Source organism: Pocillopora verrucosa, chromosome 13 (genome assembly GCF_036669915.1).
Source record: "Pocillopora verrucosa isolate sample1 chromosome 13, ASM3666991v2, whole genome shotgun sequence".
Taxonomy (NCBI): domain Eukaryota; kingdom Metazoa; phylum Cnidaria; class Anthozoa; order Scleractinia; family Pocilloporidae; genus Pocillopora; species Pocillopora verrucosa.
The window spans coordinates 8,279,522-8,295,532 of record NC_089324.1 but is presented as its reverse complement, the minus strand read 5'-3'; the positions used below and the strand labels follow the sequence as shown (position 1 = coordinate 8,295,532).

The 16,011-nt window shown below is 38.6% G+C and overlaps 2 protein-coding genes across 2 annotated transcripts; one reads left to right on the top strand and one right to left on the bottom strand.

The window, feature by feature from the left end:
- Window positions 1-4,078: 4,078 nt before the first annotated feature.
- On the top strand, window positions 4,079-6,507 carry LOC131796216 (uncharacterized). The gene is made up of 2 exons (XM_066160247.1): window positions 4,079-5,041; window positions 5,474-6,507. The coding sequence occupies exons 1-2, from the start codon at window positions 4,229-4,231 to the stop codon at window positions 6,251-6,253; spliced, it is 1,593 nt and encodes a 530-aa protein (XP_066016344.1). The 5' UTR covers window positions 4,079-4,228; the 3' UTR covers window positions 6,254-6,507.
- Window positions 6,508-9,419: 2,912 nt separating this feature from the next.
- LOC131782911 (uncharacterized) lies at window positions 9,420-12,385 on the bottom strand. Its single transcript, XM_059099647.2, has 3 exons — window positions 12,173-12,385; window positions 10,729-10,803; window positions 9,420-10,490 (listed from the first exon to the last, which is right to left on the bottom strand). The coding sequence occupies exons 1-3, from the start codon at window positions 12,383-12,385 to the stop codon at window positions 9,420-9,422; spliced, it is 1,359 nt and encodes a 452-aa protein (XP_058955630.2).
- Window positions 12,386-16,011: the final 3,626 nt, after the last annotated feature.

Genomic DNA, 16,011 nt, shown 5'->3' with positions numbered 1-16,011 from the left:
ACAAAACGGCTCCTTTAGGAGCCAGCACATAAATTAAAGTCAATGACCAACAATGATTTACATGTACCTACCTTTCGTGATCTCGGAAATTTGTGTTTGTTAATAATCGCTCGGCTTATAGTCGAATAAACATTGAATTTCGAATCTTATTAAGCACCCGTAATTTTTTTTGGCGAAAATACTCGGCTATAAGCCGAACCCCCTACCTTGGCGAGAATTTACCTCTTCTCAGTTTAATTTGTTGGAAAAATCGCTCGGCTTATAGGCGAATAAATACGGTATATACTGATCACCAGTTTATAAATGTGATTTTTATGATTAATTCGCTGATTGGTTTTCTCAGTTTAAATGAGTGTACAAGTTTTTTATCACTGTATTTTTGGTAATTTTTAATTTAATCTTAACTATTGCGAATTGTATTTTAAATAATATTTTAATGTTCTGATCACCGGTTTATACCAGCATTTTTTTATGATGAATTTGCTGATTGGTTTTCCTCAGTTTAAATAAAGCATTTATCATTATTATTATTATGAAGTCCACCTAGCTTACAAGGGGACTTTTCCATTTTTAGAGGGCTCTGTAAAGCAAAAGAGAGCCGGTGGCACAAGGTGGATTTGCCGTAAACTGTCAGCGTTAAAAGTTTTTGCTGACAAATTTGGTTTATTCACTCAGCACTTGGAAACACTTAGCTCTGATAAAACAGTGAAGTCAAGTGACTAGGCAAAGTTGAAAGGTTACCTAAGAAAATGGAAAAGTGGTAAACTACTTGTTTATGTTTGCTTCTTTGTGGATTTATTGCAGCCAGCTGCCTTTCTGCTGCATGTGTTTCAGGCTGAAGATGTTAATGCAGTTACAGTTTCTTTTACAATGTCCAGTGATGAAACAGCTTGACAGTCTAAGGGACAAAGAAGTGCACAAACTCCAAATGGTCAGACACTACCTATACAAGGTGGAGAACAAAGAATATGTGTATTCTATGATTGACGACACTATTAAAGACATAGAAGAGGAATGTCATGAATGGTTTAAAGATGCATATAGACTGGCTGACAAGATTGGCGCAACAGTCTCAGTGCCAAGAATCACTGGGAGGCAGGAACATAGGAACAATGCACCTAGTGTAAGTGCAGAATCGCATTATCGTGTTAACGTTGCCATACCTTTTATAGATCATTTATTGGAAGAAATGAGTTCAAGATTCAGCAAAGACAACAGGGCTAGGGCCGAAATTTTTTCCTTGGTTACATCTGCCGTGGTGAAGCATGACAGTCTTCATAATTTAGCAGAAAAGCTCTAATTTTGGCAACAGAACTTACCTACACCCTCCTCTCTTCTTTCTGAGTTAAAGGAATGGCAATATTTTAGGAAACAGTACACACCCACTTTACAGCTACCGGGAAATCTTATCGAGTGCGTAAAATATGCTGATGAGGATATGTACCCCAACATACGAGTTTTGCTTATTATTGGTTGTACCCTTCCTATTAGTTCTGCTGAAGCTGAGTGTTCATTCTCTGGCTTGCGACGAATCAAGTCATATCTCAGAAACAGGATGTCTGATGAGCAGTTGTCTGTTGAAACCAACCTCAGCAATCATTATGTAAAATTTTACATCTATCATTATGAATATCAAAGGCTCTTGATTAAGCCTATAACTATTTCAAGACCAACAATAACTACAACAGCATCAGTTAAGGCTGGTTTATACCTGGTCCAGCAACACTGATTAAATCTGGAGAATAGAGTTCAAACTTAATTCAACTTCCTGAATCACCATGAAATACTATAGTATCATCATGTTAGCTCTAAGGGCCTATTTACACGGTACGACTTTGTCGCATGCGACAAGCTTACGACAGGCCTACGACACGAATTGTATCGTGTAAATCAAACCTACCACTCGCTTACGACTGTCGTGCAAGTCACGAAAAATGTCGTAGGATTTTAAAACATGTTTTAAAATGCTGCGACAATCGTAGCCGAAATTGATAGAAAATGACGTATTTTGTGACAAATTTCTACTGAGTAGGGGAGGAAGGTGAAATTTTCTTGCGTCAAAATGGCGGAGGAAGTCGCCTCCGGAAAGTCGAAGACTGCTTCCAAAGCGAAAAATATATTCTCAGATGAGGAAACAGAGAATATGATATCACTGTGGAGCGAGGAAGAGGTTCTTTTCAACAGCCGCCACAGAGACTACTTTAAAAATGACGCTAGACAAAGTGCAGTCAATCGCATTTTGTTGCGCCTCAATAAACAAGGTAAGCCCATGAAAACCGAAAGCAAATATACTTCAAGCCGTCATAATTTAGGGCCTATTCGCACTGGCAACTTTATTTAGACAAATTTCTGTCATCACCGACGTTTTACAAGTGTGGATGGTTTGTTGCGACTTGGGAAATTTTGGCCGAAGCGAGCTACCAAAAGTTTATTTGTCGATGACACTGATGACGCTCGAAGGCGGCTTGACCTGAGTTAAAGCGGACTCATTCGCGTTCTCAAGAAACAAAATATGTCTAATTGCAATTATCATCGCGAACAATAAGCAAAGGAATAACACCAGTAAGTTTTTCCTAAATTTGTCAGCCAAAAAGCATGACCGGCTGCCGGCTGCAAAGCAAGGACGCGTTAGTGCCGTCAGTAAAGCATCATGACTGTGTCAGGAGACAAAATAGTTGTCCAACAAAATTGTCGCGACAAAATTCGTCGGTAAGATTTCCGCACAGCCCCATAGATTAATTACTACATACAAGTTTCGACTCTATTCATATTAACTGTTTATGTGAAATAGAGCGTTTTCACTTGACGTCACGGTGGCCATATTGGTGTTCCAAAACAAAGAAACGTCGGCCATATTGGTGTACCAAACCAGTCCTTTGGGAGTTGAATTTTATTTTTATGCAAAAATGGTCTTTTGTTTGAGTAAACCAATATGGTGGCTTGTCAGGTGAGTGAAAACGCTCAATAGTATGAGAATGGCTGCGTGCATAATAAATGTATGGGGTTGTGCAAAGCATAGATTAAGAGGAGAGAGAAGGAGTTGGTCGAGTTGGCCACAGCTCCTTATGTTTTTTTTACAACGACTGGAACATTGAATGGTACTTGCTCTGGGTTTTGCTCTTGCTGCAACTGCTTCAGCTGTCTGTTTCTTACTCTATGGAAACTGATATATTAACATGGCCTGAATTTTTTTAGGTCTCACAAGTGAGGAGCTTCTAAAGAAAATGTCTGCCCTGCGTACATATTATGGGAAAGAAATCGGGAAAGAAAGAAGCAGCAGAACAAGTGGAAAAGGGACCAAGGACGTGTATGTATCAAAATGGCACTTTTTCACCTCCCTCCACTTTTTGAGAGATAACATAACCCCCAGGAAAACCTCAAGCAATATGGACACTTGCATTTCAGAGGAGAAAGAAAATGAAGCAGTGGGCCAGGATCAGCCATCTCAGCAAGCAACTCACCATGTTTCTGATGATGGTTCTGAACAAGGGAGTGTTTTCCCCACTAACAACCCTCCGTCAGTAAAAAACAAAAAAAAGAGGGCATTAGCATTTGAGGATGAGCTTCTTTCCACTTGTTTACAGGAAATGAAGCGCCCGAAAGAGGATCTCACTGATGCTGATATTGTGTTTGGGCAGTATGTCTCAAGACAACTGAAAAAAATACCAGAAGGGTATGTTAAAGAGATGTTGAAAATTGAAATTCAACAAAGTATTGTAAAAGTAATGTTACCTGTAGCACAGCCCTTGTCCAACCTTGTCACCTAGGCTTTTGATGACTTTAATGACAAGTAATATATTATCTTCGTTGTGAGTCAATTTTTGCCCTGAAATCGGCGTTTAAAAATAAATAATTTATTGGGACAAAATTTACAATTTCCATGATATATTTTTGTTGAAATTTAAAACTTTCGCATTCATGCCCATTTTATGAACAGTCTTTATGAAAACAGTACTTGTATAAACTTAAGACTGTTGTTATATTACTTTCAGTATACTCGAGAGGAAAATATATATTTGTTAATGCATTTTGATCAGAGAGAAAAGATATAAAGGTATTGAATTATTTGTTAAATAGGCCTTATTCGTATTCCCGGACTGGTCTGGGACGAGTGTTTTGTTTCGCGCGAAAGCGAGGCTCATGCGGGGGAAAATTAAAAATACCCTTTGACACAGCTGGAAAAATACGGAGAAAGTCACTTTGGTTCGCAGTATTTGACGGCAAAATCATGGTTAAACATAACTGCTGTGCATATGGCTGCTCCAACAGCACTGAAAAACAAAAAAACCATCTGAAATATCCAGAACTCAAAGGAATAACGTTTCACACTTTTCCTATCGGCGACCGAAAGAAGACTTACGCACCCGGAATGAATGAAAACGAGAGAAGAAAAAGGTGGATAGCTGCTTGTCGTTTAAGCAGTTTAAATGTCACAAGACATACAAGAATTTGTTCAGCACACTTCGAAGGTGGTTTAGGACCCTCAAAGCTTAATCCTGTCCCAACAATTTTCAGTTTCCCGACTCATTTGCAGCCCAAAACCCGACGGAAGCGAACAGATCCAGAGGAAAGGAGACGAGGAGCTTTGAGCTGCATACAAAACAAAACCAAGACTGCACCAAGGAGACAAGCAGGTAAAACTGACAAAAACAAGGAAAACCCGGAACCATTGGGCCTGTCATCACAACTGCAGGAAACTGCGTGCTCGAGCGACATGGATTTTATTTTTTCTGAAGAGTGTGAGATTAAAACTGAACAGACACCTGATCCAAGATCCCTTGCAGACAAGTGTATCCAAACCGACCTTACCTGTGAAGATATCGACTGCATGGAAGCAGCCAAAGCTAAACTGGAAAATAAACCAGAACTGAAGAGAGAAATGTTTATAGACGACGTCCTAAAAAGCAACAAGTCCGTGTGTTTCTACACTGGATTGCCCTCCTATGCCTGTCTTATGATGTTGTTTCCCTTTCTGAAACCATTTGCAAATGCAATGAAATATTGGGACAACAAGAAAAAGGGACAGAGGGAAACGTATCAGGTATCTTAATATTATTACACAGCAGTCTTGTTAATATTTCCTTTCATTTGTTTTGATGAACATTATGGCATAAAATGTTTACACAGCAGTCTTGTTAATATTTCCTTTCATTTGTTTTGATGAACATTATGGCATAAAATGTTTCATGTTTGGTATAAATAGCAATATAGACCCTATGCAAAAATGGGTACCTTTGAATTTTTTTGTTCGTATTCAAAATAGCCTCACTAACCTCGATCGGGATAACATATTCTTTACAAATTTTGTCTCAAAAACGACGTTAGCGAGGCTTTTTTAAATATGAACAAAATGATAATATATGCATAGGGTCTATAACATGATATATTATGTTATTATGATTTCCAACTATGTGATAATTGCCTAAACATTTTGCTTCAGCAACTCAACTGCACGTTTTTACTTTTATTACAGGAAGATGAACATGTTAACAAGCCGGGACCAAAGAGGCAGATGCCATTATTTTCTGAATTTTTAATGGTTCTTATAAGACTCAGGCTTGGACTGTTACAGAGTCACCTGGCAGACATTTTTGCAATTTCACAAAGTTCAGTTTCCAAGATTTTTACAACTTGGATTAATCTTTTGTATCATGTATTTAAGGAAGTTCTTATAATATGGCCTGCAAAGGTTCAAATTCAAAAGCACATGCCTAAGAGCTTTAGTAGGTATCCTCGGACCCGTGTAATTATTGACTGTACAGAGTTTTTTATAGAGAAGTCCACTCAACCTTCAGCTCAGAAAATTACTTGGAGTGATTACAAGTCACATAACACTTTCAAACTCTTGGTTGGTATTTCACCCACTGGAGCCTTCACATTTGTCTCTAAACTTTGGTCTGGTGGGGTCTCTGACCGAAATATAACTCAGAAATCTGGACTGATAGACAAGCTGGAACCTCTAGATGATGTGATGGCTGATAGAGGATTCAATATTAGAGATATGGTCACAAAGAAAAAGGCCACATTAAACATTCCCCCCTTTGCAAAGGGGAAGTCCCTTTCAACAAAGGCATGTACAAAAACCAGGAGAATAGCTGCAGTTCGCATACATGTGGAAAGAGCAATCCAGCGGCTCAAGTGTTTCCGAATTTTACGTGGTGTGATACCTATCACCCTTGCTGCAGTTGCTGATCAGACTGTGTTTGTATGTGCAGCACTGTGTAACTTAATGAAGCCTCTTGTTTCAAAGTAAATGTCTAAATAATTTTCTTATGTCTGTATAAATCATATGATTTTTGATTGAACTAAAAAAAAACAATGAGCATGTAACCCCTTACAGTAGCTACTATACTAGGTATAAATGGAATAGTTATGCATTTACATAGGCTCAATGTCACGAAAGGTTCATATTTGGAAGTTGAGTTTCTACATTATATGTATATTTATTTATCTGTACTATATAACACTGTACGGTTCTGACCATATTTAACCTTTGGAAAAGCTAGTTCTGGTAAAATGACCGAGTCAAAAATGAATCCAGCTTAACTAGCACTGGAGACCAAAACTCTTGATCAAACAACACTTTCTCAACATAAATACCACCATCCCTGCCACAAGCAACAAATATGCCCCAGGGATACGTTGTTGCAAACATTTGTTGATGTAGTTGATAAAAGTATTTATGATTTCTATTAAGGGCTATACCATTGCTTCTTTTTATACAAATATGCTGTTTCAGTAAAATATCTTCAAGGGTTTCCCCTGACTTCACCTGAAGAAATTTCATCTCAACCACACCTGGGCTAGACTCAGACTGATCATATATTATTCTATCTGGAGAGGCACCAATATGTCCATGGGTCTTGCTAATGACAAATCCACACTTTTCGACTTTTATATCAGAATGTCCATTCTGTTTCATGTATTTTATTAGTGCCTGTTCAATTTCATCCTCCTTTGCCAAGCCCTCCTTCATGGCAGCTGTTAAAGGCACTTGGTTGTAACTCAAAACTTCCTTTAAAGCTTTAGTTGGAGATGTGGTTAATTTCAAGCTTGCAATACGTTTACAATGAGAAGCGGTGATTCTTCCTGTTCTGTACTGAAACCAGTCAATGGCATCACTCTGCAGTTTTGTCTTTTTTTCCACTGCATCAATTTCATCATCTGTAAACTGAAGTTTTCTTTTTATTGCCTTGCCCCTTTCTTTAATCTCATCCAGACTGGGTGGCAAAGGTTTCATTGGTGATAAAGAATCTAATGTAAATGTAGTAACAATTGAATTTTCCTCTCTTATGTCATTTACATTTTCTGAATCAAGTTGAGGATGTTGACCATTACATGTGTCTGGGTCAGGTAACAGATGCAGTAATACAGCTGAAGGAACAGTTTCAGCAACAAGCTTTCTAAAATTCTCAAGAATCTCAAGAATCTTAGCATGAAGGTGCAGACAACTGTCCAGCCAGTATTTGTTAGCCGCAAAGTAAGCCAAGATCTTAAAGTACGAGAAATCAAGCCACAGATTGTCAACCAACAACGCGTCGTTTATCAATTTCAATGTGACCTGTGTGATGCGGGTTATGTGGGCTATACACGCGGACACTTACACACACGCGTGGATGGACATAAACGAAAGGCATCTTCAATATATAAACACTACCACGAACAGCACAGCGAAGTCCCGAAAGACCTACTGAAACGTTTTAGCATTCTGAAAAAGTGTAGTAACAAGTTCGATTGTTTGGTGAACGAAATGCTTTTCATCAGAGACTTAAAACCCACTCTGAACGTGCAAAGCGATTCAATTCGCGCAAAAGTATTTGTTTAATTAGCTCGTAACATATTTATGCTAATTTAATGTTACACTTTGCCACAAACTTCATTTTTTATTTCTCCTTGACAATGGCGTCATGATGACACCGAAACGTCGGTTTTTATCGTTAGTTTTTGCTAGTCTTTGCATTTCTAAATCCTTATTGATAAGAAAAGTTTCAACAGATATATTGTGATGACCAGAGTCAAAGTTTTGAATACTAGATAAAAGGAAATTATTCTGAAAGCCATAGAGATCACATACACTTGGGCATAGTATAAAGATGTCTTCAACAATTTGGAAACGAAGTACAAAATTTCGCAAAGCTGCAAATTATTATTTTCATTAACACTTCAACATTGTGTCAGTTGAACAGATCAATCTGGATTTATCATTTAACACATACATAAATCAAATTCATTTTTTAAGATGGCCAAATATTAGCCGAGGCAGCAGAATACACACCCTCCTATACAAGGGCAATGCGCTGTGTAAACTGATCCATCTGACTGAATTATTATCCATCCATCGTAAGTTGGTTTCTGTCCGACTTGCGTTTTCTCTCGTTCCGTTGGCTTTACTCCAAATTTAACGTAGTGGTATCCATTGAACAAGTTCTTGTTCTTCATCAATTTTAACACATGGCCATCCCAGAACAGGCGGTAGCCTTCGAACGACTTATATGCCTTGAGAGACTCGTGGTCATAACCCTCCTTATTGATTAAGTAAGCGTACATATCACCGTATGTGAAGTTCGGAAAATCAGAAAAGTCGGAAGTCCAGTCAGAGTGTAACGTGTTAGGACAGGGGAGCGAACCTTCTTTCGTCTGCAACTTGTTGACTATCACATCCTCCGGTTTCTCCCAATCGTCTATCGGTTCCAGTGAAAGATCGCGAGCCTTCTCCACCAATTCTACTAGTTCCTCCTTTCTCTTTTGCGAAACAGTTATTCCACGGCTCTGTAAATACGATTTCAACTCAGGAACTTTCCATTTTTGAACTTCACTCTCTGCCCCTCCTACGAAAGCCATATTGAAATCACAGATTCCCCCGCATGAGCCTCGACATCGTGCACTCGCCCAAGGCCGTCCGGGAATACGAATAAGGCCTATTTGTAAATATTGTTCATGCATGAACATATCATAAGTTGTAACACATTTTTTAGTCATTTTTACACTTAAAGTGCATATGAAGTAAAAAATTATTTGCCTCATTTGAAAGGCCTTTAAGAGAGAAGAAGAATGGTGTTTTCCTTTTTGCAATATCTTCTTCCATTCCAGAGATATTAAAGTTTTTGCATTATGCAAATTAGATAACTGATGACGTCATCAGTCGTTCTAGTATGAAGTCAAAACACAAAATCAACAATATCTCAGGAAATAATAGCGCAATGTAATTGAAAGTTGGCACCATAATTGTAACTTAAGAAAGACACCTAATGGTATACCCTGTGGTGTGGAATTTCAATTGCAATAAAATATTACATCTTCCTTATACAACTGACTGTTCTATTTCAAAATATGGAGAAAAACCTCTCGGATTCAAAAGAAGACTTTGGTACATCTGTCACAATTGCATAAAATTTGCAATTTGCTTACTGTTTTAAAAGTTAAATTAAGACATTCCACTGCCATGGAACTTGGCCTGGACCATTGAGGTAGTTGCATAACTGGTCCCTCATTTCCTCTGCCTTCCTTGGTTGCCTTCCCTTTCGAGAATTTGGGACATTTGCAAATGGGATTGTAGCAACGTCATGCCTCCAGGAACCTTCATTTACCACACCATTGGAGTTCTCCATGTCTAGGGCCCCAGTGGGGATGTACCTTTCTGGAACTCTTGATCTTAAAAAGTTGTGCAGAGCTATTGCACAGAGGACAATATTGACAGCACTCTCTGGCTTTGTACATATAACAGTTGAAAATACCCCGAACCTGCTTGTCAAAATGCCAAAAACATTCTCACTGATCCGTCGTGCTCTGGAAAGCCTGTAGTTGAAGATCCTTTTCTCGTCTGAAAGATTTCTCTGCGAATAAGGCTTCATGATGTTATTCTCTAGTGGAAAAGCATCATCTCCAGCTAGATAAAAAGGCAACGGATTTTGGGTGTAGCTGCCATCAAAAGATTTGTCTGCTGACTCAGGAAGCAATCTCGGCTGGGGTAAGCCAAGAGAGTCATTGACTAGAGCTTTCCAAAACAGGCTGTTTCTGAGTACACAACCATCACTTATTCTGCCTTGACAGCCCACATCAGCAAATATAAATTTGTAATCTGCATCTACAACTGCAAGCAACACAACACTGAAGAAACCCTTGTAATTGTAGAATTCAGAACCAGAGTTGCGTGGATGGAGGATACGTACATGTTTTCCATCGGCAGCACCAATGCAATGCGGCAACTGCCAACGGTCATGAAACAGCTGTGCTATTGTTAACCACTCCTCTGGAGTACTTGGGCATTTGAAGTAATCGTCCTTAAGGACCTGAAAGATGGCTTGACACACTTCTGGAATAATGACTGACAGGGATGGCACACTGATTCTGAACTGGTACTGAAGACTGGAAAATTTCTCTCCTGTAGCCAAAAACCTCAAGGTCACTGCCAGACGTTCTCCAGGTGGTACTGGCTGTCTCATGTTGGTCTCTTTCTTTTCAATTAATGGTGTCACTTTTTCAAGAAGGTTCTAAAAATTTAAAGGTAGATTTGGCAAAAGATCAACCAATTTTGCCATAACATAATTAAGTAAAATATCAGCACTTGGACAACATTTTACACCCCCAAGCTAAAACGTGACAGTCTGTTTTTCCCCCCTGACATAATTATAAGTAACATATGACAGGAGAATAAAACAGCAACCTTTGAATGCTAACTCAACCTGGACAAACTAAAAGACATAATATTTTTATATAGTAAAATTCTACCTCAATACCAAATATAGAATTTATATGGTTTATTGCCCAGACCTTTGCATCAATGCCTTTCATTTCAGACTGAATCTTATGAAAATCGATACAATTAAATTATAATCAATATTAATTAAAAGATTAATATTAATTCATACTGATGTTAGCATACTGATGATCGATTTTCATAGAGGATGAGTATTACCATGCTGTGCCCAGCCGGCAAGCAACAGAAATGGTTACTGCAATTCAATTTCAATAGCTTATCAATGGACTCACTCATGTTGTCACCGGGGGGGGTACTTGCAGTATACATGGCGGGGGGGTCTGACATATTTTTGCGATTGAAAATTTACACCCGTGGTATTTTGTGGATCAAGAGACCTGTCACAATTTTTTTGGTCTTAAAGTCTGTTTGACTGTAAAAATTTTGCCTTGTATTTTTTTGAGTGTAAAATTTCGGGTTCATGTATTATTTTGGGTTTGCAATATGAAGCTCCATCGACCTCCCCCCCCACCCCCCGTCATCTATACTGCGAGTATTCCTCCCAGTCCAGTTTCTCACTGAATACTATGATATTTTTTTCAAAAATTTTGTCAGGGTGGAATTTTTGTCCCGCCAAAAACAATGTGGTACGTAACACTACCATTCTCACGGTGGACAAGCAATAGGAATGCCATCAACACAAGGTCCTGACGATTTTTACTAAATCAATCAAGGGAAAATGAACTCCAGATAATATTCAACTTAGATCACAAATTCCTTTCTCCCTTCGTAAAGTTTGTAGAATGCAATGCAACCATGCAATGTTAACTGTGTAACTGAACAGCTGAACTATTTTGTCAAAATCATTTTTCAATATTGTTATTGCAAACGCCAACTTGAAAATTCGGTCAGTGTATTAAAAACGCAGTCTGCAGGGGTAAAATGCAGACCGAGGAATACTACTACAGAAATCACTTTTTGTTAGCACCTCTTATAAAACGAGTCCGAGGGGTGGCGAATGGCCTCTAAAAATGTAAAGGTCTCGCAAAATTTTTGTGAAATTTCAAGGGTTTCGCAGTCTTGTTTTTTGAGCGTTTCTGAAAGTCTTAAAAGTCTCGAATTTTTTGCGAAGCCGTTTTGGAGTCTAATTCTCGGCCTTGCAATCCAAAGACCTCAAAAAGTCTCGGTCTCGAAAAGAAAAACGCTGGTCTCGCCGTCTCGCAAAGGCTCGTATTTACCATTCGCCACCCCTAGTTCGCACTTGAAGGGCTTGCTTGCTTGCTTGACTTCAGGGCCCAAATATTTCGCACGACCGATCACGATCAAATAAATTTTACCCCGACACAAATTACACTAAACGCTAAAATTACGAATATCCATGAAAACCATAATCTGAAAGTGTCTTTCACAGTTCAAAAAAGCGCCAAAACACCCACTGTACGTGTTTACGAAGTAAGGAAAACCATTTAACCTCACCTGAAATGTTTCCGTGTCCATCCGTAAGTATCGCCTGTAATTACACTCGTCCTCCAGCCTTAACTCCTCTAACAACTGCCTAAAAACCCCTCGCTCCGTTCTTCTTCTTAGCCATTCCCTCTCCCACACTTCCTTCACCTTTCTCTTCTTCTTCCTTCTCTTGCAAATTATTGAAACAATGACCGCGGCCGAAACTTTTCGGCTCTCGGCCATTTTGTTTGTTGCTATCCCCAGTCCACCGGAGTGGAATTGCACGCGATTTTGGCATGTCGTAGGTGAAAATGTCGTGCGCGTGTAAATTGTCTTAAGTCATGTCGTAGGCCTGTCGTAAGCTTGTCGCATGCGACAAAGTTGTACCGTGTAAATAGGCCTTAAGGCAAAAAAAATTTGGACGATTTCAATCACTACCACCAAATTTGGGCCTCAGATTGCATCTGTGCTGTAAACTAGCTCTACTATAATACAGCTATATATTTATATGTATACAATATATTTGAAATGACTTGCGAGTATATCAAACAATATCAGGTTGATATGAACGTAAAGCTGTAAAAGGAACTTTGAACATGAGGTTGCTTTCAAAGCAAGTCTAAAAATCAAAGTTATGGTGTGACACTGATGCATTCTCATTCAAGCAGCATGCTCCAATTTTGCAATTTCAAGATCATGCAGGTTTTCATCGAAACATGGTGGGCTTGTGGAGAGAGGAATTGATAGCACTTTCACCATCGGATTTGGCGAAAAAACTTTAAGAAGTTGGGTAACCAAAAACGCTAACACAATGCTTAGATGGTTAGGATTGTATTGAATAGTATGTCGCCTTACTGCTTATCATTTTTTATTTATCAATCTTGTAATTTCATGCCTTTTTTTTGTTAACAGCAAAGGATGTAACAGGGTCAACACTATTTTTTGAGCAGGAAGACATCAAAGAAATTTCGTTCGAGAAATAGTAAGTTTTAAAGGTGAGACTTCTCCTCCTCATAATTCTTGTAATTTGTGTCAATCCTGACCATTTCAATGTTATTTTCCCGCCATTTTAGCGCCATCTGAAATAACATTTGTCTCTTTTCTGATACACTTAAGCTTAAGATATTTTCAAGTGAATACACTCATGCTGCAAATTCAACGTATTTTGTTAAACAGAACTGGAAAAATGTCCTATGAATGCACAAACAATATGTTCCTGAGAGACAATTTTCACTTACTAATTTGTAAGAATTATTTATTTGATAGCTCTGTGTTTTTAGAGGAGGCAAGAGGACCTTCCAGACAAGGAAACTCACAGCAGGACTGGAACTGGTCCATTTTCAGTCACAACGTCATTGCAAAGATCATCTCCAATGGCGTCAAGCCAAAGTATTTACAATGTTTCAAATGGAAATGCTGACTCTAGCTCCAAATCTCTCTCTTAAATCTGTTATGAGTTACACTACACAAATCTGCCAGCACAGTGTTGTTAGCTGGCCAAAGAGTCAAGAGGAAATTGTAAAACAGAGTTGACATTAGTGACTGTTTGGATTTAAGTGATTCCCCCCCATTTAAATAGTGCGACAGCAATAGCACTGTGCGTGAGTGACATCATGAAAATTAGACCCCCTAGCAAGACTCAGACAAACAAACAGCTGACTAAGTTGTGGAATGGCGGCATATACAAATGTTTCTTTAGTTTCTTCGACATCTAGCCTTCAAAATGTAGCTATTTTGACAGAAAATGACGGTGTACCTGAATCAAAGTGCGAAAGTGACGCAGAGAATTATACTGTGGAGCAGCTAAAACGATGGTTAAAGTGCAGAGGTATTAAACAAGGTGGAAAGAGAAACGATCTTGTGACACGTGTACCCGATTCTCTGAGTTCAGGCAATCATACTGTCCTAGATCCCAGCATTGACAATGGCAAATGGCTTCAATTGAAAATTTTAAAAGAAAACAATGCTTCTGTTTAAAGTAACATTAAGAAAAACGAGCTTAATATACCAGTAATACCAGAGTCTGGATGGAAACCGTTCCCGTCACAGATATACTGCTTTTGTTCAACTATGGACATGTTTACCACCATGCCCTAGAATCACACCCAGCCTTGCCTTCTCAGGAGAAAGACAAAGATGATGATGTCTATAATGGTCTTGGGCATATGACAGACAAACCTTTCAGCGCCGGGATGCAAATATGTTAACTTGGGATTTGTGCACGATATGACCGACATGAAGAGTGACAACCATTACTTTGTTCGAGCTCACGTGTGGCTCTCGATGTAAAGCGATCTCCCCCATAATGTAACGATAATTTTATCCCTTCATAGTGGTGCAGTTATTCCTGCTTCTTGTGTACCTTGCAAAGCATCGGAACTGGGATGTTGCAGCCACGTTGTGGCAGTATTGCTTTCAATTGTTGATAATGTGAAAATACACGGTCCAAAAACAACAACCCCATGTACAAGCAAGGAGTGCACCTGGAACAAAGGGAGAAAGAGAAAGAAAAACCCCCAAAGACTTTCTAGTGCTGATTACCCTACAAAAAGAAAGCAAAGTAACATTCAAGTGATCGATTTTGATCCCGGACCAGTGAAAATATGAAAAAAATCGGCTATCACAATCCTATTTTATCAAAGAAAATGTTGAATAATTGCTAAATAGGTTTAAAATAGACTGTTTTATCTCTATTTTTTGAGGTGGATTGCAAAATAGGTATCAAATAGTCTATCTTAGTTCTATTTTCTTCAAAATATCCTACAATATTTTAAACAGCAATTAGATTTGTAGAGTAATAACCTGTCCTATTTTATTCCTATTTTATTAATGAATTCAAGCTTGACTAACAATGTAACAATGTTGTTCTTTATTACAAAATATAATTTTAAGGCAGCTGCTATTCCATACACTGGAATTCAAAAGTCACAGTTACTGTGTTAACGACCTAAAGACAAGTTCAAAATTGAAAACGTCAGGCTGGCGTTTCTGATCTGCGTTGTTGTAGCTTTCAAGTTTCTGTTTAAGTTTCTTTCTTTGACAAAGAGTTGAAAGCGAAGGCTTGCCTTTAGCATCAAATCTCCACTTTTTATTGCCTGGATCGTCGCTTGGGTCATGTTTAACTGAGACTGATCAAAAAATCGATCAGCACAGCAACCAAGCTTGCTCAGAGTGGGTTTTTTAGTCTTTGTTTCCTTGACAACTTCTGGCCACAAATCGTGCATTTGTAATACCATCGATTGTTATCGATTATTTCTACATTGAGTGAGCCCATATCATTATTTATATCATCATCAGAACATGGCTAGGTCAGACAAATCAGTATGAAGTAAGGATGGGCTGATGCCGATACCAAATATTTGATACCAGCGATACTGAGGTCAGATCGAAAAACATCAATACTAGCGAAGAGTATCAATTCTTTCGATACTGCACGTGACCTACCTGCGCTTTAATCTCATGCAACTAACCACTGACAAGTAGCCCTAAAGATTCCGGACTCGAAATCGTGCATATGCCCAATGGTGTGCAATGTAGGATTGCCACAGTGTACCAGTCAAATTGGCAGTTTCTTCCATTCCCTATGACAACATTTCACTGTGAAATAGGATACTGGCTGCTGCATGTGCATAGGACAAGAATGATACTGGAGCAACAGACCCGACTTTATAAACTGTAAATGTAAAGTCACGCAACATGATGGCAACAAAATTACAACTCACAACAATCCAGGCATTACAAGGACATATCTGGAGTAACAAAAATAAGTTGCAAACTACTATGCTTGCTCACTAAAGAAAAACCTCAAGCGAGAAAAGCACTGAAAAAGGTTACTGACTTGAAGAAAAAAATAATAAAACAATGATAGA